Source organism: Silurus aristotelis (assembly GCF_946808225.1).
Source record: "Silurus aristotelis genome assembly, chromosome: 9".
Taxonomy (NCBI): Eukaryota; Metazoa; Chordata; class Actinopteri; order Siluriformes; family Siluridae; genus Silurus; species Silurus aristotelis.
In genome coordinates, this window is record NC_139582.1 from 15,440,756 (window position 1) to 15,465,755 (window position 25,000).

The 25,000-nt window shown below is 41.6% G+C and overlaps 2 protein-coding genes across 3 annotated transcripts in view; both read right to left on the bottom strand.

Moving 5' to 3' along the window:
• The window catches only part of kif28 (kinesin family member 28), a 13,918-nt gene extending 6,620 nt beyond the window's left edge, over positions 1-7,298 (bottom strand). The window contains exons 1-15 of the mRNA XM_083551157.1: positions 6,878-7,298; positions 5,634-5,822; positions 4,791-4,994; positions 4,636-4,671; positions 4,156-4,383; positions 3,596-3,750; positions 3,144-3,255; positions 2,180-2,247; positions 1,519-1,661; positions 1,281-1,402; positions 1,045-1,135; positions 858-918; positions 548-671; positions 275-437; positions 65-168 (exon numbers count right to left, since the gene is read on the bottom strand). Coding sequence (XP_083407283.1) covers positions 65-168; positions 275-437; positions 548-671; positions 858-918; positions 1,045-1,135; positions 1,281-1,402; positions 1,519-1,661; positions 2,180-2,247; positions 3,144-3,255; positions 3,596-3,750; positions 4,156-4,383; positions 4,636-4,671; positions 4,791-4,994; positions 5,634-5,822; positions 6,878-6,931 — 1,854 coding nt within the window. The 5' untranslated portion in view covers positions 6,932-7,298. The remainder of the gene's footprint in view (positions 1-64; positions 169-274; positions 438-547; positions 672-857; positions 919-1,044; positions 1,136-1,280; positions 1,403-1,518; positions 1,662-2,179; positions 2,248-3,143; positions 3,256-3,595; positions 3,751-4,155; positions 4,384-4,635; positions 4,672-4,790; positions 4,995-5,633; positions 5,823-6,877) is intronic.
• Positions 7,299-7,432: 134 nt separating this feature from the next.
• Positions 7,433-22,230, bottom strand: ahctf1 (AT hook containing transcription factor 1). Of its 2 annotated transcripts, none has more exons than XM_083550997.1 (36): positions 21,987-22,230; positions 21,188-21,313; positions 20,725-20,981; positions 20,456-20,636; positions 19,981-20,188; positions 19,775-19,891; positions 19,433-19,517; positions 19,197-19,347; positions 18,615-18,747; positions 18,154-18,335; positions 17,879-17,940; positions 17,673-17,801; positions 17,422-17,512; positions 16,945-17,040; positions 16,630-16,770; positions 16,075-16,179; positions 15,886-15,982; positions 15,658-15,781; positions 15,296-15,352; positions 14,954-15,100; positions 14,631-14,821; positions 14,355-14,499; positions 14,131-14,262; positions 13,688-13,835; positions 13,448-13,598; positions 13,144-13,251; positions 12,801-12,957; positions 12,439-12,660; positions 11,412-12,249; positions 11,228-11,318; positions 11,047-11,138; positions 10,735-10,964; positions 8,763-10,620; positions 8,569-8,663; positions 8,402-8,472; positions 7,433-8,319 (listed from the first exon to the last, which is right to left on the bottom strand). In XM_083550997.1, the coding sequence occupies exons 2-36, from the start codon at positions 21,306-21,308 to the stop codon at positions 8,136-8,138; spliced, it is 7,197 nt and encodes a 2,398-aa protein (XP_083407123.1). In that variant the 5' UTR covers positions 21,309-21,313; positions 21,987-22,230; the 3' UTR covers positions 7,433-8,135. The 2 variants fall into 2 exon arrangements, with proteins under 2 accessions (XP_083407123.1, XP_083407122.1); XM_083550996.1 differs by having other exon boundaries at positions 21,978-22,230.
• Positions 22,231-25,000: the final 2,770 nt, after the last annotated feature.

Genomic DNA, 25,000 nt, shown 5'->3' on the forward strand with positions numbered 1-25,000 from the left:
ATTTCATTTAGTAAAGTGAAGAAACGTGGACAAAGCTGATGGATTGAGTAACTCAGTTCTTCACCTTATTCAGTTCCTGACTCATCTGGTTTGCTTCGGTCACCATCGGCATCAGTTTGATGTAATCGTAAAAAGCAGCTAGTAGACTAGGGTTGGGCTCCTGGGACCCTTAGGGAGAAACGCTTTTATTTGGACACAGTCGAGAACATTTATCTGTACCCTCTCTGGTGCTGTACTGACACTGCACTGTTATTAAGCAATAAAACACACGCACTCGGTCCAGGTGTGTCACACAGTGTGTGCAGGTGAACTCCCTCTGCCGCCGCAAGCTCAGACTGAAAAAAGTCGTAATCATAACGACTCCAATCGTCTCCGACCCGCTCAGACGGAAAACCCATAAACAGGAAGGTGCTGTTGGAGCCCAGGATCACACGGTCCTAATAAATAATAATCCTTTTTACTTTAATATCTTTAAATGTATCCGAAAACAGAAAGAAAAAAGTATAAAAGTTATTATTATTTTTATTATTATTATTGTGTGAGGTACCAAATGCTGCAGCTCAGTCGTCTGAGATATGGACATGCCATTCACTGTGATCTGTGACCCAGACACTGGTCTGACCGTCACTCGCTGCTGATGATTGGAGAAGATGGCATGTCTCTCCTGAATACTGTAACACAAACACACTCAAACATCCATTATGAATTTCCTGTGTGTGTGTGTGTGTGTGTGTGTTTGTGTGTGTGTGTGTGTGTGTGTGTGTATGTTGACTAAACCTGTTGAATGCATGAATATGTAACATCACATATTAATATACAGATCATCATTAAACCTTAAATAACACACACTGACTTACCCCAGTCCTCTAACAGAAATCGCTCGGGGTGAAGCGTCTGCTAAACCCACCTCCCACTCACCTTCACAAAAACCACAAAAACCATCTCAACACTGAGAAACACACACACACACACACACACACACACACACACACACACACACACACAGTGATGATGTTTAACACATAAGCAGGACTTCTCACTGACCCTCCTGAATGAAGATCTTGATGACTCCAGAAAGTTGTGCATCTTCATTAATGTTCAGCATGTAGGGAAACATCTGCATCATCCTTCGCTCCTGTCCTCCATCACCAGCCAGAGATGAACATATAAATTATACTGTTCTTTATTTCTCTGGACTCCAGAATTCTTCACTAATCTCATGTTTGTGTGTGTGTGTGTGTGTGTGTGTGTGTGTGTGTGTGTGTGTGTGTGTGTGAGACCTGTGTGATGGTGGTATACTGGGTCTCCCAGTCTTTCAGAGCTTCCTGAAGATGCTGCTCCCATAGTGTCTGAATCGCTCGGATCTGCAGCTCATTGTGAGTTAGAATACGCCTCAGATCCTCTACACACACACACACACACACACACACACACACACAGAGAACAGTGAAAATCTGTAAACTAGGGAATCTGGTTAAGCAGGAAAGAGTGGAATAAGAATAGTATTTCTCTCCTCACTCATCTCCTGATCGCCCCCTCTTGCATTCTGATCCAGTTTACTGAGCTTTAGCAACAGTTTCGCATTTTCAGCCTTCAGTTCTTTAACCAGTCTCTCCGTTGGGCCCTCGTTCACCACAGCCTTGTTCTGGATCCGCTTCGCTCTGAAAGAGTTTTCACTGTTCACATCACTCAGGGTTTCACTCAGTTTCATTACTAATCAATCAGTTCATAAAATCTAGGGTTTGATTTCTCATCTTAAATCTCAGCTTTTTACACACTTTTGTCCATGCAGTGTGTGTGTGTGTGTATAATATAGTGTGTGTATAATATGCAGTGTGTGTGTATAATATGCAGTGTGTGTGTGTATAATATGCAGTGTGTGTGTATAATATAGTGTGTGTATAATATGCAGTGTGTGTGTGTGTGTATAATATGCAGTGTGTGTATAATATGCAGTGTGTGTGTGTATAATATGCAGTGTGTGTGTGTATAATATGCAGTGTGTGTGTGTATAATATAGTGTGTGTATAATATGCAGTGTGTGTGTGTATAATATGCAGTGTGTGTGTATAATATGCAGTGTGTGTGTGTATAATATAGTGTGTGTATAATATGCAGTGTGTGTGTATAATATGCAGTGTGTGTATAATATGATGAGACTATGATGCAGTGAAGTCACCTTTCAGCGTAGCGGAGAGTGGAGAGTGACTCCTCGTAGCAGATATCAGCTGGACTCAGAGTTGCGATCTGAACCGAACAAAAACATTCAGCACATTACATTAAAGCAGTGGTTTGCAAAGTGATAGGCCCTCTAGTGGGGAATAAGGATATGACAGGTCGGGCACAGAGCACGGCAGGATTTATTTAATTTTCTTTTGTGTTCTTTATTAATCTTCATTAATTAGTCATTAATCATTAGTTCGGTTTAGTAAATAACGGTTTACTGTAGCCATGTTGACTGCAGTACACCAGTAAACACACTTTACCATATTGTATGCAGTGGTCAAAACAACATCTCATCAACAGTGGAAACATTTGTGACATGGACCACAAAAAAAAAAACCAGGCAATTCAGCTCAAGCAGACAAAAACAAGTTCATGGTAGAACCAATTTACCAAAAAGCAGTCTATCTTGCCGATCTTGTTCCTTTTGCCATATCTTATCTCTGTGAGATGGACTTTTGCAATTGTTGCATCACTGAAAACAAGGTGCATATCTCAACTCAACAATGACCATGACTTTAGAGTGGGAGAATGAAGCCTGCAACCAGTGCAGTGATGAGACTCACATACGGAGATTTTCTTTTTTCTCTTGACTTGTTCATTATTCTTGACAAATGCATTTTCTCTTTTTTGTGCACAGATTGAGCAAAAATAAATAAATAAATAAGACTAAGGCAGTGATAATAAAACTACACTTATTTTCAGTATTTTTTAACTTGATGCTATCTAATGTTATTGATTTAGAACTTGATATTTCAATAAATTTGACCTTTTTCAACGTGAAGTATTTATTACCATATTTTGGGGTGGAAAAGGACAGGTGGGGCTTAAAAATCCACCCCCTGTAAAGTGGGGAATGAACCACCGCTGTAAACAGAGTATCACAGAAAAACAGAAAACAGTGACGTGTTAACTGGTACCATGACGGTGCGACTGTTTCCTCCCAGTGCAGACTGCAGGAGTTTAGTTAGGATGGAGTCTCTGTAGGGAATATACACCGCTTTTCTTCCCAACGCCACTTCCGCAAGGGCACTACACACTCAACACACAGGAACACACACGGAATAAACACACAGCAGATCTCACAATTCTCTCTACACACTACACACTACACACTACACACTATACAACACAGACCATGCGCTATAAACCATTTTCTACACAACACAAACTACACACCATACACAAAACACTATACGTACTATAAATCATTAGTGCACACTGTACAATATATCCTACAAACCAGACTACACAATACAATACACACTATACTATAATACTATAATACACTATATTCTCTATAATATACATCCACTACTTATTATACAAGATACACTACACACTATATGTTCAAATAAGTGCATGTTTAGACCTGATCACGTTCCCCAGAGTAGTGAGACTGAGATTAATAGCCGTTCCCTCTTTAAGGCGATCGACCTCTGACCCTGATGACCTTTGCCTTTCACTTCCTGCCAGGTCAACCAGGTTAATGTTGGACTCTTTAGTGATGCACTCCTTTGAGAAGATCTGTGAAATAAAAACACTTTATTTAATGATATATTTGGATGATTTATTTAAAATGCGATGTTAAATGCGATGGTATATCATGTCTGTACACTTAATGCATGTAATTCAACATGAAGCAGAAGATACAAGAACGATGGAATACTGAAACACACTTTCCACTGTGAGCTGGGAAATTTAGTCACTACTACATTTATGAACATGTACCGACACTTGTGTTCAGAGTGAACTACACCTGAGCATTTGAGGGTAAAAGGTCTTGTTCAGGGGTCCATCAGTGGCAGTGTGGTGATACTGGGATTTAAACTCAGAACTCCAGTATCCTGGTCACTGAGATCCCTCGGTTACTAGCAGGCAGTGAGAGTGTAATGGTTTCAGTGTAAACACTGTGTAAGTGTGTTTAAATGCCTGTTTGAGCTGTATGATGATGAGCATGTGTGAGCGACTGCTGTTGGCGTTCAGGTGTGTGGCGGCGGTGGTGCGTGTTCGAGTTCCCTGCTCCATCAGCTGCTCCACCTGTACAGCACTGTCACAGGCCACTCTGCGCAGCCCCTCCACATAAAAACCACGCTGCTGATCCTCACGTACACGCAGACCACCGGCTGAACGACTCGACCTCGACAACAGATCGATCACCTGCACACACACACACACACACACACACACACACTAATGAGTAAAACATTAAATAAATGATGAATTTAACGAGTAAGAATTCAAATTAGTCGTCAATCAAAGAATCAAGAAGTTGATCAAATGAATCGAATCAATTATTCAAATAAATTTATTTGCTTCAAAATTCTGAATCGAACTGCTCGTGCATTAATTACTCTGAAATCTAAAACAAAGGAGTGCAGAACATAAAAAAGACATCAGATATAACTTTACCTGCTCATTATAGATTTCTAACATGCTGAAGAAAACCTGGAGACACAGGACACACTGATCAGTGTATGAGGTTCATGTAGAGATTCCCAAACATTATTATAACGAAAAGAAACACACACAAGATTCACTACCAGACGAAAAAACAAAAAAAAGACCTGGCATTGGCATCTGTCCTGATTGGCTGTGATGTAGGTGAAGAGCGACTGACACAGATTTGGGACGAGGCCCTTGTTGGCTCCGAAGCCCATCATGGAGTAACTTTTCCCTGAACCTGTCTGACCGTACGCCAGCAGCGTGGCATTGTAGCCCTGCAGAGCATTATCCACAATCCCCTGCCCCAATCCAGCAAATACACAAGCCTAGGAGTAACACACAAACACACACTAACTTTAATGTCCTAAAATGATCATTATTATCAGGGGAGGATGAAAAGGCACCCGACTGTTATTGTGTTGAAGAGTGTTTATAGTCATTATTTAAACCAAAATGTTCATGCTTTCCCAAAGTTGAGATGAATTCATTCCATTTGAAGTTTAATACACAAAAAAATAAAGTCCACCACTGAATGTACACAAATACTACACATCAGGAGAAGAACTGCTGATCGCCCATAAACACCTTTATTTTAAACTTGTAGCTCTGCTTTTCTGTGATTGAATTGGGAAGAGTTGTTTATGAATGTGCAGATCACCGAGTGGCTAAAACACAGTTTCTTTATTATTACTGTATTAATACCATTATCTTCATTTCTTCACATTATTATTATTTGCTTGATTATTAATGTATCAATTCAAAGGTTAAATATTGTAAATAAATACAAAACTAATAACCACAATAATGAAATAAAAACCAGTGACATATTACTGATGTCACATAAATGAACAATGCAAAAAATTTATTAAATAAATAAATAATACATGAATAAATATTCATCAAATTAGATGGTGATACATATTACAGACAACAAAAAAACAAGTTATACAAGTGTGTGTGTTGACCTGGTCAGCATAGTGTCCCCCCACGTCCTCAGGCACTAACAGTCCATCGGAGTTCTTGGTGAAGCCGCTGTGTGACCAGAAGGTGAAGTGGAAGGTGAAGGTGCGTCGATGTTGACTGCGAGGTTCCTCAATACTCACACTGTTACTGCTTATAGTAATGATACAGCGACTCCCAGCATCACGCTCTCTCTGTGCACACACACACACACACACACACACACACACACACACACACACACACACGTCCATGTAAATAGTGTTATTTTAGTAATAAAGCTGCTGTAATCTAAATAAGCTGCTCCTGTAAACTCAACATGTCCCTTCATCTGCTACTGGATCTGCTTTAACATCAGCACAAGAAGTAAATACTCACACCAGTCTGTGCTTCTGATAATCATAAATACACTGTCTGGACTAAAGTATTTGGACACCTGACTTTTTCAGCCATGTGTGCTCTTTCCCCTAAATGTTACACAAATTTGGAGACAGGAGCATGAAATTTTCCTTTCACTTAAACCAGGAGATCCAAAACCTGTTCCAGCATGGCTTTGTGCACAGGTGGGAAGATCTGCTTTACATGGGTTGGAGTGGAAGATCTCCTGCTATAGAGCTCCAGCAATATTTAACACCGTTGGGATAAATGTGTACGCTGACTGCAGCCCAGGAACCTTCTCACCTTCTCACCTCCATCACTACCGGACTTTACTAACACACTTGATGGATTATATTATTTCCGTTACTTCCGTTCATTCGGCGGAGTGCTCATTATCAGAGCGCGTGTCAGCCAATCAGAATCGAGTACACGAGTACAGCAAATTCACAGAAATTATAAAAAATGTTTTGAATTACTTTGATTTTTCTTTGTTCCTTTCGTCGTCCACCTGAAGACACGTGACTCGCTTTCTAAGGTGAACCGATTCATTGATCGGTTATTGATCCGAACAGAACGAGGTGTCAGGTTTTAGAGATTAAATATGAAATTTAAGTGCATTTTAGGACATAATTAAAGTCGCATTTCTTTTTTAAAATATTAAAGTTCTGGAGGAAAAGTTAAAGCCCGAGCATTTAAAAGGTGTTGAGGTGAAAAATAAATAAAATCCACATACACTATTATACATTACAGCCATTTATTACAGACACACAACACGAATACATTCAGCAACCACACCCGATAAAGGTGTTTAAATACTGTCACATTAAACCTTTCATCATCATCATCATCATTAGCTTAATCAGAATCTGACCTTGTTGAAGGGTCGAACACGCACAGCCACTTTTACACAGTCTTTTCCAGCCATCTTACTGCATGTTAGAGAGAAAAACAGGGAACCAAGAGACTGTAACTTGAAGCAGGAGATCTGATCACTTTCTCTCACTCATGAATTAATTATACACACACACACACACCCCAGTTTCAGCACTACACTGAGAATAAACACCAACCAGGCACTCAGCTCACTTACGGGTGTATAGAGGGGTGCCAATACTTTTCTGCTGAATGTATGTGTGGGACCTGTGACCAGCTCACACTCACAGCAGCATCAGGAGAGCAGAGGTGTCCCATTAGATCAGATCAGATCAGGGTTACTGTGTGGAATTTCACGTTCTCCACTCTTACATACATGCTGGTATTTTCCAGATCCATCATGACTCTGATCTGAATAAACTGCGTACTGAAGATTCATGACCATGTTTGAATAAAGAGAAAGCGCATTACAGAAATGCCCTGGTGATGAGTCACACTGGATCATTAACAGTACGTCTTGATTCTTTACACACAAATAAAAACATGCAGCCGATTTGTTTCTAGATCAGATCTACAGTTTATAGAGAATAATTGACAATAAAAAAAACAATTGACAGTTTAATTTAAAGAGCATAAGCTTAATATAATAAAAACCAAAAACAAGAATACTGCTAAGTGAAACAGGATGTGATCAAACTATAAAAATGTACATTCAATACAATTGCAAAGAAAAACAGTGGTCATAAGAAATCTGCACATGATCATGAGATCTGACGAGGAATCACAAAACACTAAAAACAATCAAATAAACCATGTGACCAATCAGAATCCGAGTGTAGTGCGCACCCCTACGTGAAGATCCTAAAACTGTGAAATGACGAGGAACCAACTTATTCACAGGTATCAAATTTTATTCAGAACATCCCTAAAAGACTATTTACATTTGTAGAAATGCACATTTTTAAAACATAAGACTTTTGCATCACTTGGCCTCCCCTGTGCTCCGTGCTGTAAACATCACGCGCTCGATTATTTATTTATTACATATAAAATTAGAGCTCTGTTTATTTCTGCACTTCAAAAAAATCATTTCCTTAATTAGAAAACAGCAGGCAGCAAAACGTCCTGGTAAAAATCTGAATGAGGGAAACAGGTGTGTGTTTGCTGTACACACACACGCGCACACACACACACACGCAGGAAGCTCAAAAGGAAGAGAAAACGATGATCGAGATGACGACGATGGTGCGATGGGGTTAAAGTTTCTTCCTGCGTGTGACCGGTTTGGGGAAAATAGACTCCATCATGCGTCTCCGCCGCAGGTTCATCTTCGGAGCGACGGCCTCGTGTTCTTCAGGTTTCCTCCTCTGAGCCGCTTCTGCTGGACTCGGCAACGGGGACAAAAGTTCCACCTTCACGGGTTCAGGATCTGCTCTTGCTCTGTTATAAAGAGAAATAGAAAAAAAAGTTTAATAAGGTATTAAAGTGAATGGACAAATTAATGAAGGATGGATAGATTTACCTCGTCATTCTCTTCTTCATTTTAACCTCCGCTTCAGCCACCACTGGAGCTTCATCCGATAAAATCTCTTCCTTCATGAGAAAAACATTTGGGGATTAAAGCACTGGAGATGTGCTGGTATAGAAGATGTGAGGAGAACTAGAACACAAATGTTTGAAGGTTCTCACCTGGAGGTGGCTCTCAGAAACGGCAGTCGCTTGTCTCGTTCGAGTGACAGGAGGAGACAAAACAATATCGTTTACAGCGATGTCTTTTTTCTTACCTGAGAAATGAGAGAAACATCTCCAATATTAAACTCTGGATATTAAAAGCATGGAGAAATAAAGCAACAGTGAGGAAAAAAGAACGTGAGAAAAATCACCTCTGGTTCTTTGAGCTCCAGATGTGCTGTTACTAGCGAGTGAGGTGTCAGGGTCTGGGACTTTGCTTGCTTTGGTTCTCCTAACAGACGATGCAGATTTCTTCTCCTCAGTAGAAACCAGTGACTCCAGAGCTTCAGCATTTTGCTTTTTCTGGTCCACAGACGGAGCTACAGATCTGGTCCGCCGCTTGGCGCGCACGATCTCGGTCACCAGCTCGCTTTCTTTAGCTGCTTCATCATTCAGTCTCTCCATTAAAGTGCTCTCCAGCAAATTATTGGCCTCCAGTTTCTCAGGTTCCTCTCCGTCGTTCCAATGCCGGCTCCTAGTCAGTCGCCTGGAAACGCTTTGCAGCTGCACGCCATCCACTGTGTAGGTCTCGTTGTTCACCTTTTCCTCCGTAGTGCCTCTGGTTTTCCGTCTGCTCCTTGGTGGCGTAACTGTAGATGTGTTTTGGACATCTGGAACCATTTGGAAGCTCTCCAGCGTTAAGCTCAGTCTCCTGCTGGATTGTCGAGTCACCCTGCTGGGACTAGCATTAGCGTTAGCTTGATTTTCTACAAGTTTCTCCTCAGAGATCGTCTCTGGAACCTCGACTGTTGCCACTTTTCTAGTCTTTCTTGCACTCTGATGTTCAACAATTGGAGTTGCCTCCATTTGGACTTCAATGTCATTAGCACTTGAGCTCCTTGTTTTGCGAGACCCTCTCTGGGGTGTAGTCTTCTGTGGACGTGTGGCTTTTGTTAATAGCTCCTTCTCCTCCATGATAGAATCGTTTTTTCTCGTGCTTCTCCTTGGTGTGATGAAAACTTCAGACTCCAGCGGCAGCATGCTGCTCCTCGTGATGCGTCTCGGTGTGAAAGGCACTTCAGATTCAGCACGCTCCTCTTCAGAAGCATCTTTCTCAGATTCCATCATGGTAACTGGAAATTTAACCGTCTTCATTCCTCTTCGTGCTGGGCTTCGTTCTACTCTTGTTCTAATGGCTGTAGCATCTACTGCTTCCTTCAGCTTAGCATCTTTCTCCTCAGCTTTATTAGCACCAGAAACTTCTTCAGCTTGAGGAAGCATCTCATTAGTTTTTACACCAGCCTCATTAACAGGTACGTTCTCGTTATTACCCTCCTCCATGACCTCAGCCAAGACTGATTCCTGAACCTGACTGCTGACACATACAGTGGTTACATCAAACATCTCTTCAGCCACTGGAGGTTCCTTTACAGGTTCCTGCACAAATTCCTCCACAGGTTTCACTGATTTCTTTGCAGGCTCCTCTGCTCCATCAGGTTGATTTTCTATAATTGGTTCCAGCACAGCTTCAACCTTCTGCATTTGAACTTCTACAGTTTGTTCATGAGGTTGAATTTCCATGTTTTCAGATTCAGTCACTTCCTGTTCAATCTGAACATTCTCGATTGTTTTATTTGGTTCCACAACATCTGGCACAACTGTTTGTGCAGGCAATTCCTCAATTTTATACAGTTCCTCAGGTTCTAGAACAACATGCTCCACATGGACATCATCCCTTTCAACATTAGGTTCCTCCTCTGTTTCTCTGGAATGCTCTGAGAACTGAGGTCTCAGAGTTAGATGGGTCTCAGCTTCCATTTCTAAAGGTGCTGGTTCTTCATCATCTGCCTCCAGCATGAGGGAGAAGTTATTGGATTCAAGAGGAAGTGCAACCTCAGGCAGCTCAGCTCCTTGAAGAAGCTCCTGATGCTCAGAGGCCAGCTCAATTGGAACAAGGAGAGTAGTGGAGGGCTTCAGCTCGGTATAGCACACACCATCTTCTAGGTTTGCAGGTCTCAGGCCAACCACCACAACCTGACCTTCCTCCCCATCCCCGCAGCCATCCATTATCTGCTTGGTTTAAAACACACACACACACACACACACACACACACACACACACACATCAGGAGAAAAGACAGAAGCTTGATGTTCTAGGGTTAGGGTAAGGTATAGACGTCTGACCTTCAGCTGTGGATTAGTGACAAGGGACAGCACAGCAGCAGTCTGTTCTTGGAGGAACTGATCTTCAGGTTGAAGATCCTGCAGGTAAAGGTGCTGCTGTGTCCCGTTTCCTTTTACTTCCTTAATAATCTCCACCTCACTGCCAGAGTCTTCCTCCACCTCCTCCTCCACCTCATCCACCTCCTCTTCAGCACTGGACAGTTCCTCTGTGTCGTTCAGGCTGACTACAGCTACAAGAAAACACGTTGCATTAATATTAAATAGACGTATCTACACGTGCTACAGTTCAATAAATGTTAAATAAATGCTCACATTGTGACTCGGAGGTCGCAGCTTCAGACGAGGTGGTGGATTTGTGTGAATCATCCTCAGCTCCGAGACCTTTATCCTCTTCACAAAGCTCGCTGTGCAGAATAAAACCGAAGATAAAAAAAAATAGAACAGAAAATAAAATGACGAAAACAAAACATCTTGATTAGACATCATTCATCACCTGTTGGATTCCAAAGCTTCTTTACTGTCGGTTTGGGAGTGTGGAGGTGAGAGATCTCCAAACAACTGATGCTCCACATAATCATCCAGATCTGAAAGCATGATTATAATTAATCTCAAATCATAAATGACAGAACATGAAGTTTTAGTCTAATCTGATTCTATCCATATTGAGGAATTCTCACCTGATGTCTCCATGGCCTCAGAGTTCTCCCTCAGCTCTTCAGACACAGCATCACTTTTAGAAGCAGAAAGCTCACTGATCGGTTCGTTATTAAGAGCAGTGTCTTCACCTGATTGTAATGAAGCTTTGGGATTCTGTTTGAGTGTCTCCTCTGCAGTGACAGCATCTTCAGTGATCGGGGGTGAGAGTTGTTCAGAGTCCTGGATCGCCTCCTCTCTGTCCATCTCCTCAGACATGCCAGATGTTCCGATTGGTTCACATGGTGCCAAAACTACATCAGGATTTACCGAATCGTGATGGTGCGACTCCTCCAAGAAAGTGAGTGGAACAACTGGTGATATCTGTGCTTCCATTTTTTCTGCATCTTCTTTTGCATGTTCTCTGTCTGCATCCAGCTGCTCAGATATAGAAACTTCCTCATTCTCCATTTCCTGGACGAACGTGATCCGCTGTTTAGGAGAAAGCAGTTTGGTTGCAGTGTCTGTCTCCGGACGCTTGATAATGATTTCATCTTCTTCATCCAACCTGTTGTACGATTGTAACGCTGGTCCCATCACATCCGTTGGAGAAACAGCATCGTGGAATTCCAGCGTGGAATCTGACTGGACGGAAAGCGTGCTTGTCTCAAAGCCGAGACTGGGCCTGCGCACAAGAGTGGGCAAGATCTGCTTCCATTCCTCCGCCTTTAGGTTCTCTTTCTGCTCAAAAGAAGAACCGAGGGCTACACTTGGTTCTTTCGCATCCTCTTCTTCACCAAAATGTTCACTCAATCCCTCGACACCGCCCTCTGGTGGCAGAGGCGGGTGCTTTTGCTCGCATGTTTCACCAACTGCAGTGAGCTAGAGTTAAAAAGCAAAGATTTTCCCCAAATGTTGATCTTGTACTTATTACAAATGATTTTAATCTACATTTCTGTTTTGAACCTAAGTCACATGACCTGGAGTGAGTTGTAAGTTTTTGGTATATGTATTTGTACATGCATGCTTGTGTGTGTGTGTGTGTGTGTGTGTGTGTGTGTAGTGTTTTACCTCATTGCTCCAGTGCAAGGAGGGGCACTTGGGCAGATCTGGAGATTCACTTTCCTCCATGAAGGTGATACGGCTTTCTTTGGGGCGCAAGGTGGGCGTGGCTGACCGAGCAGGGGATGCGGTGGGTGTGGCTATAGGAGTGGGGCGGAGACTGCTCCTTAGAATGGACTGAGGGGTGAAGGAGGAGAAGACGGGACCAGATGCAGCTAAAGCTCGAGCTCTCTATGTAAGAGCAGAAAAAAGGGGTACATTACACCAAACTCGAATGTTGACGAATGTTAAATTAAATACCTTTATAAATATGAAAACATGAGTGGTGTGTGTATAGAGTGTGGTGTATTTATGGTGCATATGAAGGTTACCTTCACGACCTGAGGAGTGTGTAAGAGACTGAGCTCAGGAGCCTTGCTGATGTGTTTAGGTGCAGTCCAGGAGCTGATGGATTTGAGCGGAGTCGTCGGAGTGCGAGATGATTCTGAAGACGTCTGAGACAATGGCTGCACTGCCAGATCCAAGAGTCTGAAATCGAATGTTTAAGATTTTTTCATATTTATTGAACAAAAAGTTGCCAAAATGGAGTTTTTACCCAGCAAAATGTTTTCATTCAGGTATATAAAATAATAAAATATAAACTAAACAATAACATAAGAGTAATCTTTACTGTGATGTGATGTGAGAGATGGAAAAAAGAAAGACTCAGTTCACCTGGACATCCTCTTATTCAGCATGTTAATTGGTGTTCCAACAAAAGCCTCATGGATGTTTAAGGTTGGAGGATTAGGACTGGACACCAGCACATCAGAGGCTTTGGGGCTGAAAAATAAAACATGATGGAATTAATAATATAATGAATAAATCTATTACTCTATAAGTGTTTTTAATGTTAACAAAATACAAACAAGATTGAAGTTAAGAAAATCACTTCACACATTTGTATGAAATAAAGGAAAAGTAGGAATAAAGGAAGAATCCAGGAACTTCAGCAGGAAACACACACACACACACACACCTCTTGAGAGGAGAGGGCTCAGGTGTAGGCTCCTTCCCAATCCACACCTCCTCAATCTTGGTGAGAACGTTTTTAATAAACGCTGCTCTGCTCAGGATGTTCTTGTTAGTAGAGCATTTAGCTACGGTGGATAACGGCTGAGGCCTTGTGACTGGAACAGAAAATATAAAGAAGATAAAACTAATTCTGATAAAATGTCAGAAGATGAATGAGTGTGTGTGTGTGTGTGTGTATGTATACCCTCTCTGAGGATGGTGGAGGGGTACTGATAGGGTTTTGCACGTTCGATGGCCAGCTTCCTCTGAGCGCGTGGTAACACCTTCCCGTACTGACTCATGATAGAGTTCCTAGTGTTTGATCTCTCCTTCGTTTTCGGATCTCGATCCCCCTGGAGAAAGTGAAAGGTCGATATACTTCAGCTTTAAGTCTGCAGTCATGTGACACAAACATTGAGATTAAAATTGACACTTTTTCTAATAATGACAAAAGAGGCCCCGGCCAATTATCACACAACTAATCAACACAAGTTTTTAATCTAAGAATTTAGATAATTGTTTCTGACCAAATATCAATAATCATTTGATCATTAGAAATTGTTTAATCATGAATATTGACGATAAACTGATTATTTAAAGATTATTATTAAATGCTGACTGTTCATTATCACAGAGACAGACACTCACAGCCAGGTTCATCTTCAGCATATGGTTGATCTGCAGCGCAGGAACGTAGTTGGCTTGCTGGAGATAGTGAACCATGAGGAGTTCTCTGTTCTGGAACCCTCCAGTTTTCTGCAGGAAGTTTTCCAAACACTCCTACACACAATCAGTGAAATCAGAGACACTTTTACTGACAGCCAGACAGATGAACAGACCGATGTAAGGTATTGATGGAGACACACACATACCTGTTCAGAGGGTCGGAGGGGCAGTTTGAGGAGCTCCTTCATTAAACCCAGCTCCTGACATGTCTCATAGAAAAACCTGAGCAGCTCGTCTATGGTTAGTTTATTAACCTGCTGCCTCAATAACGCCCATGCCTCTACTATACACCTACACACACACACGGTATGGGGCAGTGTACACTTAGTTAAAATAGTTGAAAGAGCTCATTTAAAGTTAGAGTGTAGTTGTGAGTGTGTGTGTATGTGTGTGTATATATATATATATATATATATATATACCTGTTGTGTAGCAGAACAGACACACACAGCTTGGTGAGGGAAGATGAGGTGACAGACGGCTTCATCATGTGCAGGTAGCGCAGAGCCGTGCTGTGTTTGTTCTGGATCATCAAAGCATGCAGAACCCGGGAGTGCTGCCACGCCCACACACATTGAGACACAGACGGATGGAGAAGCAGGTCCAGAGAGTTCTGAGACAGAGAAAAGCCATGTGAGCGTTAGGATCGTCATCCTCTGTTGTGAGAGAACAATTTAATTACAAATGCTAAGTTAAAGAAAAATTAAACGCGGGGCATATAAACAGTAAGCAAGCAGCTCGATACCTCGTGGTCGTGGTGATCAAGTAACCAGAGGCCCTGTACGAGCTTCACTAAGCCGATGGGGATGGAGAACGCCGTGGGGAAAGATTCCACCGATGCACCACTTTTATTTGGAAAAGAGTACATCACATCCAAAAGCAGATAAATCACCTGGAGATCGTGGTTAAGATTCAAAAACCACACACACGTCAAGTTTAAACTACATCACTACAACAATATACCTCTATAACTCATTTATTTAGCTCCATAAACAAGTCTAATAAATAGAATAATGTGTGCAGTTAAAGTGACTTGAAATCTGATCAAAAATGATCTAGAAATATGACGTAATTATTTTAAGGATACAATAGCATGCTTGGTAGATTCTTCAACATTCTCCAGGAGATACAAGTCCAGCAGGGCCTGGGGAGATATCAAAAATAATTTATCAAGTCGAAATGCTCTTTAACCTGAGCATATTTTTAATGACCTACTGTATATTTATTTTATTCCCTACAGAATAACCAATAATGATCAGAAGTCCTTTATTATATGCTAACAGGATGTTCTCTGAGCTGTACAGTTCTGTAAAATAAAACCCTATTATTTTTATAAAATCATATTCTTTTGGTTTTACATTCTTTTTAGTCATAATTTTCTTTAGTTTATTTTACAAGTTTGATTGTTAATATTAGTTAAAACTTTATTTGAAGTAATGAGATTGTTACGTGTAGTGAAGGAGGGGGGTACTGCCCCGTCCCACCCTCGTCTCTCTTCCAGAGCTCTGAGAGATGCTCACCACACTGAGCCACCAATCCGTCAATCATCAGACAGTCAGCATTCCACTTATCCCTGAGGAAAGAGAGGACACGCTATACTCTTAACAGCATTAGCTAATAATCCAGAGAAAAACTGCTAATGGATTTATATTGAAATGGAAATGTTCTGCTGCTCACTTGGAGAGTCTCTGCAGCTCCTCCCTCTGACCCATATAATAATTCTTAATCACAGAGAAACTATAAAAAGGCCTGGAGATCTGCAGGATGTCATCATCTGTAAGATTAAGAAAAACCCATCATATACATGCAGGTGGAAACCGAATAATGATCGCACAAGAGTAGGTGGTCGTGGTGAGGGGTTTTTACCGGCGCTCTCTGGGAGGAGACCTGTGCGGCAGAACCACAGGACCACTTGAGCGTACTGAGAGATCAGACTGGACACCATGCACTTGTTCACTAGACCTATTACACCTACACACACATACACACACCATCAAATGGTTGTCTGGAAACATCAGATCATTTATAATATGAGGGTGTAAAATAGGGCTGCAACTACTGATCCATAAAATTGATAATTGATAATGAAATTCGTTGCTGCTCAAGTTACAGTTTAGTGCGATGGCAAGATACACATCCGCTTGAAATGGTGGAAAGTACGGGGTCATCCAACAGCAGGAAAAGATAACACACGTCATCATGTGTAAATGTTGTAGTTTAATGAAGTGTTATTGTGTAAACTGTGTGTAACTTCAGGAAAGTCGCACTGGATCTGTTCTGTCGTGACTCGCGAGCATCAGGACACTGATCAGGATTTTTTTTCAGCATTTTTTATAGTATACTTTTATACATAGACCCCGAGTTGGGTCTTTACTTAGATACGTGTGTGTGAGTGTGTGTGTGTGTGAGAGAGAGAGAGACCTCTTTGTGTGAGCTCCTGGGCCTCGTTCAGCAAGCAGTGGAAGATGGTGCTGAGGTTACTCAATAATCTCTGGCTGTGTTGGAGAAGCTGCAGCGTTTGTGTATCAGTAAAATTAGAGGAGCTGTCAAATAACGGCGCACCTGAACATACACACACACACACATTAGGGGGGGTGTTACATCAATCACAACATACAACATAAATTTATTCTCTATGCACAAAGAATCTGGAAAAGTGAGCTGATCACCTTGAGTGTTGCTCAGATTCACATAAATCCTAAAATATTTATCTGTAACTGCCATAGGAACACTTACATATGCCATCGAGCTCCTCCTTGGTTTTGACCACTTTGTTCCAGGCCCACTCCAGGATGTAGCGCAGGTTCACTGCAGAGCCGGCCTGCTCGGTAACTTAACACCAGAGAGATGTTAATAAGACGATTAAAAACTACTAATAAGCAATAAATAATTATTATATACTATCTGAACAAGTATTGGGACACTTGGAAGATCTCCTGCTATAGAACTTCAACTCTACTGATCACCTTTGGGATGAATGTGAATGCTGACTGCACTCTAGAAACTTCAACTTCTCACTAACATCAGTACCTGACTTTACCAACACCCTTGTGAAGGAATCTCCACAAAAGCTAGTGGAACATTTTCCCAGAAGAGTGGAGCTCATTATAACAGTAAATGGGACATTCAAAAAGCACATATGTTTAGGTGTCCACAAACTGTTTATGTAAATCCAGACACAATTATAAAAGCATAAAACACCATGGTGCTCACCCTCAGTGGTCCACTGTTTAATGCAGCCGGTGATCAGACCCAAAGCGCTCGTCTCTACTGCGGTGGTTAAGATGGCGTCCAGTTGCTCCTGCTGCAGTTTTCAAACAACATACTTTACTATTGGATATAAAACACTCAACACATACACAAGTGTACAGCAGAACAACATGTAGTGCAGAAACTGAATTATCAAACATGTTGAGAGTAAAATATCACATGAAGAGCTTGGTGATGATGGTGGTGGTGGTTACCTCAGTCAGGCTGGATGGCTGAACATCTGTGTGCCGAGACGACAGCAGACCGGACATGAGGCATTGGGAATATCCGTTGGAAATACCATCACTCTGACTCGGCACGGCTTTCTTCAGATAACTCAGAGTCTGAAACCAGAACCAGAACCCCTCAGTGACAGTCTCACACTAGGACACAAAGAGCTGATTATAACGAGCAGACTAACCTCTTTCTGATAGCCCGAGCAAGTGAAGTGGACTATTCCAGCATTAAGCAGACAGCTTGCATCTACACACACACACACACACACACACACACACACTTAACAAACTTGTTAATATACTTCTTTTAAAAAGCTTATGAACCAAGAACTGACCATCCGATCAACCGCAATGAAACTCCACCACATCTAAAAACAGGGGTTTGTTTTTCAAAATTCAACACAGTTAAAAAAGTGATAAAAGAGTTGCTGCAGTGGGAAGTGTGTATGTATGAACTTGCCGAAGTTGTAAGTGTTAGGGTTGTAGAACTGCTCAGGAGGGGGGCATGTGTGAGGCAGAGCTCTGCTTAGACTGCGCTCATGAACCACTATGTCCAGCAGGGGGCAGGACTGAGTCGCCTCAATCACTGAGTCCAGTGACCACACAGCCAGGTAGGGACAGTTCTGCAGAGACTCGCCCGTTCTAAAGACACAACATCCAACATTATTAACAAAATATACAAAAAATATTTCAATTCGGGGAATTGTGTCAATTATGACATCACCTCATGACCCAAACCTACACAGAACACTGCACTGCCACTTTTATTAATAATAAATCATTTCTTTAAGGTCAAACAAAAGCAAGACACTGAGCACCCTGACCTGGAACACGGTACAAAAAAAATCCTAATAAATAATATATTAAACATTAATATTAAGATAACATTTAATATCTGATTCCCCCCAGCCATATTCGTACCTCAGTGAATCAGGCATCTGTGCGTGATACCATCTGTTAATATCGAACACTCCGAGGAAGGTGGAAGGACGGCCCTGTCCATACGACTTCACCTGCCAGCTGAACACCGACACACTTGTATCAGGAGACGCCACTGTGGTGGAAAAAAGAATCAATAATTCACTTCAATCCTGAAAGAGTTACACAATTATACTGCAACATATCTTACTCTTTATCACACATTATTTCTATCACAATTATTTCTCTGAGCAACTTTTTAGAATAAACACTTGGTCTTTATAAATGTTTTTCTAAAAAAGCTGTTAGATGAAGTCCCACTCGCAGAACTGTCAGTTATCAACACACCGTATGTCAATGTGCAGCAGTCGATATTGACTATACAATAATATTTACCATTCAGTGTTACATTAAAATTAACATTTCTGATTTCGAGTGGTTACTATGGTTACTAGAATAGTGACCCATAACGCTCAGTAAAATGTAACTTCACAGTCGGAGTGTATCACTGATCTAAACTGAGTTTAATGAGGGTTACGCAATATTAGAAGCCACTGATGACAGCTTGTGTTGTGGCGCAGTGACCTTCGTTTACGCTGTCCTCTCTGTCAGGATGATGGCGGAACTTCTCAATGGTCTGGCAGCTGAGCAGGCGAGTGTGTGAAGCCTGAGCTCGGAGAGGAAACACACTGCCACTTAGATCCTGACTGTAACGCTCCTCACAGTATTCCAGACCCTACAACACACAGATGAGAAACAGCTGTTACAGAGCCCCCTGGTGGATGTAATGCAGCAGCGGGGTGTTTGGTGTCAGTGTATACCTCGTAGATGATTTTCCCTGAAGTTGAACACTTCCTCTCTCCAAACGCCAGCTGCAGTAGGTGAAGACTGACTACATCACCCTCTCTGCAAAACACACACCATATTACAACAACTACACATGCACACACAACACGAGCGAGTCATCGGTTTAGCAGTTTTTGATTAATCGGCACTCCTAGATGATAGCTGGAACTATCAGCAAAAATCAATACAGATGCTTCCTATTTTACAAACATCTACTTTACGAACGTTGCCAGATATGAACAAACCTGTGAAAAAATTCTAAACGGAGGAGAGCGGTTATAGAAATGATAGAAAACTTGCGTGAATGTGAGACTCACAGGTCCTGCGCTGACTGAACAGCCCACAGGTAGCAGCAGTTCCTCGGGTCGTTCTCCGGCTCCTGGAAGTTAAATGTGTACAGCGGGACTCGGCCGCCCTCCAGCTGAGAGTGATACCTGTGAAATTGTGAGAAGACATCAGCAAAAAGCACCTCAAACACACACACCACAATAATGTTAGTGTATGGTGCAAGTGTCTCCCTCACTCTTTTTTCAGCGTCTTCATGTTCCAGAGCTGCAGAAAGCCGTCGGTGAAGCCCACGGCAAGCTGATTGGTGCGGCCGATGAAATGTAGCGCTGAAGCACCTGTCCCTGTGGGGCTGCACAGCTGGAGACAGAGGTGACGTCCCTGCTGAGTAACTCTCTCTCGAAGATGTGGAATATCAGAGGGACATTTGTTCATAACCTCCAGGTCTGAGAGGAGCAAAAAAACCAATGCTCACATTAACACAACACAGCTTCAAAGTGCAGCAATTCTTTCTGAATGTTTTAATGTTGTTGCTAATAACTCATTCCAGCAGAGACTTTAGAGAACCACTGAAGCTTTGTAAACAATGTAATGTATCTGTAGAACAGCTTTGATGGTCAAGTAATAATTTATCTGCACATTTGAATGATTTGAATACACCGTTGTATTTTAATATATAATGTTAATGGGTTGTGTGGTGGTGTTGAGCTAACCCAGGGCCTCCAGTTCAGTCTGAGTGCAGGAGAAATCATCTAAACACAGATCCACCAATAGGACGTGTCCCACATCCGTTACTACGGCAACCACACCAAAAAACCAGCGCAGGCTCTGGTGCAGGTGCTGTGTACTCGTGCTCGCTCCTCCATAACTCACCAGCGGCTCGATGGCAGTAATCTGATGAAGAGAGCAGGTGAGAGAGTGTTAGTTTATTACAGCGTAATACCTGGGAGCTCTAGAGTGTAAGGTGATGAACAGCTCGTACCCTGTTCGGAATGACGACGGCTTTAATGACACGCGAGATGCCAAGGTCATAGAGACACAGCATGCTGCTCTCGTCCTCGTGCAGGCCAACGAGCAGTCCGCTACGCTTCAGCCAGCTGAACTCTTTCACTGCTGTCACACATGGCTGCAGGTGATCCGTCACGCTGCTGAAGCGATACGCGGAGAATCGTTCGCCCGTCGACGCGTGCACCACCTCCAGGTGAGGCCCACATGCCAGCCACGCCAACACGCTGCGACCTGTACAGACAGGAAGCGACATACTTCAAATTTAACACACAAAACAGTAAATATTCTGAAAATCCATAACATAGTTATATTTTACTTTAGCATTTAATATAAACTATTACTACTATATAAAAACTGCTTTTACAAAGAAACAAAGCAACACACATCAGATAAACACTGATGTGTAGACAGTAAGAAGGAGGTGTGAGCTCACTGACCCACAGTGAATCTCCCATGAAGCACTGAGTCCAGAGTCACTTCATCTTCCCTTAAAGCTTCTACTGTCACTGTAGGAAAACGCAGCAGACCACTGGTCACCTGAGCCGAAAGGTCACGCATCCTCGCTGAAACAAACACACAAATATAAACAAACATTCATTTTATTCTAGCAAATGCTATATCTTTTGTTGTTTGCTGTGTGATGGATGCTCACATCCAACCTATTACGCATCTGATTGGATAATTTATCTGTGCAATAAACTCAGGTAAACAAACTGCAGTGCAATGTGAATCTGTCTCAGTTACACACTACATATACACTCATATTACAGGGGACAAAATGTGAGCGCATAATCTGCCATTAACTTGTCAATTATTAATCTATCCATCAAATACAAACTTAATTTTTACTTTTACATACACAATATTTACTTAATCATATCTAAGCTTTTAGTCCAGAAATTGGGCTTGTGTTTTATATATATATATAGCTATTTGCACTTCAGATTGGGACACAGATTTTCTTCTCAAACACGCAGACATTCACCCAGAAACCAAACCCCAGATTCTGCACGTGCGCAAGCTAATGCACCGCTTCATCTACGCTAACCGGCTAGCAATAGCTTAGCTATCCAAGAAAATAAAACGTTGACTCATACAAAGGAATAAAATTATAGTCTTATTTAATTAATATCTAGTGAGATCAGGATAATATCCACTAGAGATTCAGTCTATCCTCAGTTAGAAAATGCCTATTAGAAAGGGACTGTTAGCATTAGCTTAGCTCACCGTATTTACCTGTGTACCGAAGTGTTTCTTAATTTCGAAACTATCGAATGCGTTTTCTGATGTAGTCTTTCAGTTGTCATAATCCGGCCAAATCCATTAAAGAGCTCCGTTTTTTTGCTGCAAATAAATAATCTAGAACAATTGAGCCAAAACCAGCTAACAAACTCTGCAACCGCCGACTGACTAGCACTTCAACACAGGCGCCATTTCCAAAATACAGTCATCACTGCGCATGTGTCATCGACATAGCACCGCATTGCTACTGCGCATGTGCCATTTCAAAACCGACGGGTTGGCGCTGCGCTGCAATGCGCAAGCGCCGATTCAAAAGCGCAAGTTTAGCTCTAAGCGCATGCGCCAAAAAAACGTTTTGATGGATCAGTTTTGCTGCTTTTTACTGTTGTTTTATTAATATCATTTCATTTGTATTTTTTGTGGAATTATGTAATCATAGTCGTTAAAGCATTTTTTTTTACCTTCATCCCTAAAGGTAACGTAGTTCTGTAAATTGAGCTACCGGCAGCGACAGTGGACACTAGGGGGCAGTAGCGCTGTTTCTGTATAGAGGCAGAGCAGCTTCAGTGTGACTCAGTAACACATCACAAATTACACACTTCAGTCTGTTATCATTCTGTCTATCCTTCTGTTTGTCTATCTGACTCTCAGTTTCTGAGTGTTTAGAGAAAAGAACAACAGACTGCAATAATGCATTGTAGATAAACTGTGCCATGGAAGTGCCCTTACAAAGGGGAAGTGAATGAGGCTTAGTGAAAACAGGATTGGAACAGAGTTCCAGAGTTAGAGAAGATTACTGTAGGAGAGGGAGAGAGAGAGAGAGAGAGAGAGAGAGAGAGAGAGAGAGAGAGAGAGAGATACAAGGACTTTAAGTGAAAGAAAATGAAAGATGAGAGAGACATTTTCACTTCTTCTATGAGTAAAGAAAAAACTGCACATATCATTGATTTAAACTGAATAATTGTCTACACCACACACACACACACACACACACACACACACACACACACACACACACACACACAGGTCTGTATTAGTGTGTTCAACCTTAATCCGACGTAATCCAGAGCTAAAAGAGGATGAGTGTGTTGGAGTGTGTTGGAGTGACATGCAGCTTTTCCATGATCATCATCTGGTCAGCACTGCACTGACGTGTTCCTGTGTTACACATTTATTTCAAGTGGAGCTGAAAATAATTCAGAAATTACTCGGTTACAGACCAGATGTTCTGCTCCTGCACAGGAACACGAAGAGTATTGAGTTTCAAACTTCTTTTTCTTCACACAACACGACCATTAAAACATCACACTCACTCAATTCCAAACTCAATAATACTGAAACATGTCAAAATACACCCGATAGAAGCGTTCTCCAGAGCAGAGGAACACTTCACACACCAAACTCAGCTGGAACCCTTTATTTCCCTCGTTACAGATCACACGAGACACAGAGATAAACAGGAGACAGAAATAAACATGAGACACAGAGATAAACACGAGACACAGAAATAAACACGAGACACAGAGATAAACACGAGACACAGAAATAAACAGGAGACACAGAGATAAACAGGAGACACAGAAATAAACATGAGACACAGAAATTAACAGGAGACACAGAAATAAACAGGAGACACAGAGATAAACAGGAGACACAGAGATAAACAGGAGACACAGAAATAAACACGAGACACAGAGATAAACACGAGACACAGAGATAAACACGAGACACAGAGATAAACACGAGACACAGAGATAAACACGAGACACAGAAATAAACACGAGACACAGAGATAAACACGAGACACAGAGATAAACACGAGAGACAGAGATAAACACGAGACACAGAGATAAACACGAGAGACAGAGATAAACACGAGACACAGAAATAAACACGAGACACAGAGATAAACACGAGACACAGAAATAAACACGAGACAAAAATAAACATGAGACAGAAATAAAAACGAGACACAGAAATAAACACGAGACAGAAATAAACCCGAGACACAGAGATAAACACGAGACACAGAGATAAACACGAGACACAGAAATAAACACGAGACAGAAATAAACACGAGACACAGAAATAAACACGAGACTCAGAAATAAACACGAGACACAGAAATAAACACGAGACACAGAGATAAACACGAGACACAGAGATAAACACGAGAGACAGAGATAAACACGAGACACAGAAATAAACACGAGACACAGAGATAAACACGAGACACAGAAATAAACACGAGACAGAAATAAACACGTGACAGAAATAAAAACGAGACACAGAAATAAACACGAGACAGAAATAAACCCGAGACACAGAGATGAACACGAGACACAGAGATAAACACGAGACACAGAAATAAACACGAGACAGAAATAAACACGAGACACAGAAATAAACACGAGACTCAGAAATAAACATGAGACACAAAAATAAACACGAGACACAGAAATAAACACGAGACACAGAGATAAACACGAGACACAGAAAGCACACGTGCAGTTCCATGGGTTCAGTACTGGTGTATTTTATTGGCTTTTTCTCCTCAGCGATTGTGACACTGCAGTGAAGTTTGAAGGAAATGAATGTTTGAGATCAGAAACATCATCATGTTGAAGCACATCAACGCATTTAGACGGAAATCTCACAATCAGACTTCGACACCTGAACATCTGAATCAGTTGCTGAGCTCAGGGACACACCAAACACTATGAACAGGACATGATGACATCATCAAAGCGCACACACACACACACACACACACACACACACACACACACACACACACACACACACACACACACACAGTCATAATTTATCCCAAACACTCGGATTTCTTTCAACATCAGATTTCTTTGGGTGCAAATTCAACATTTACATAAAAAGCTGGAGACACAAACTACACAACTGTAATCTATTTAGTGATATATGTAATTTTGCAGATTAATACATTTTCAGTATGTGTGTGTATATATAGAGAAAGTGTGAAAGATGGAACA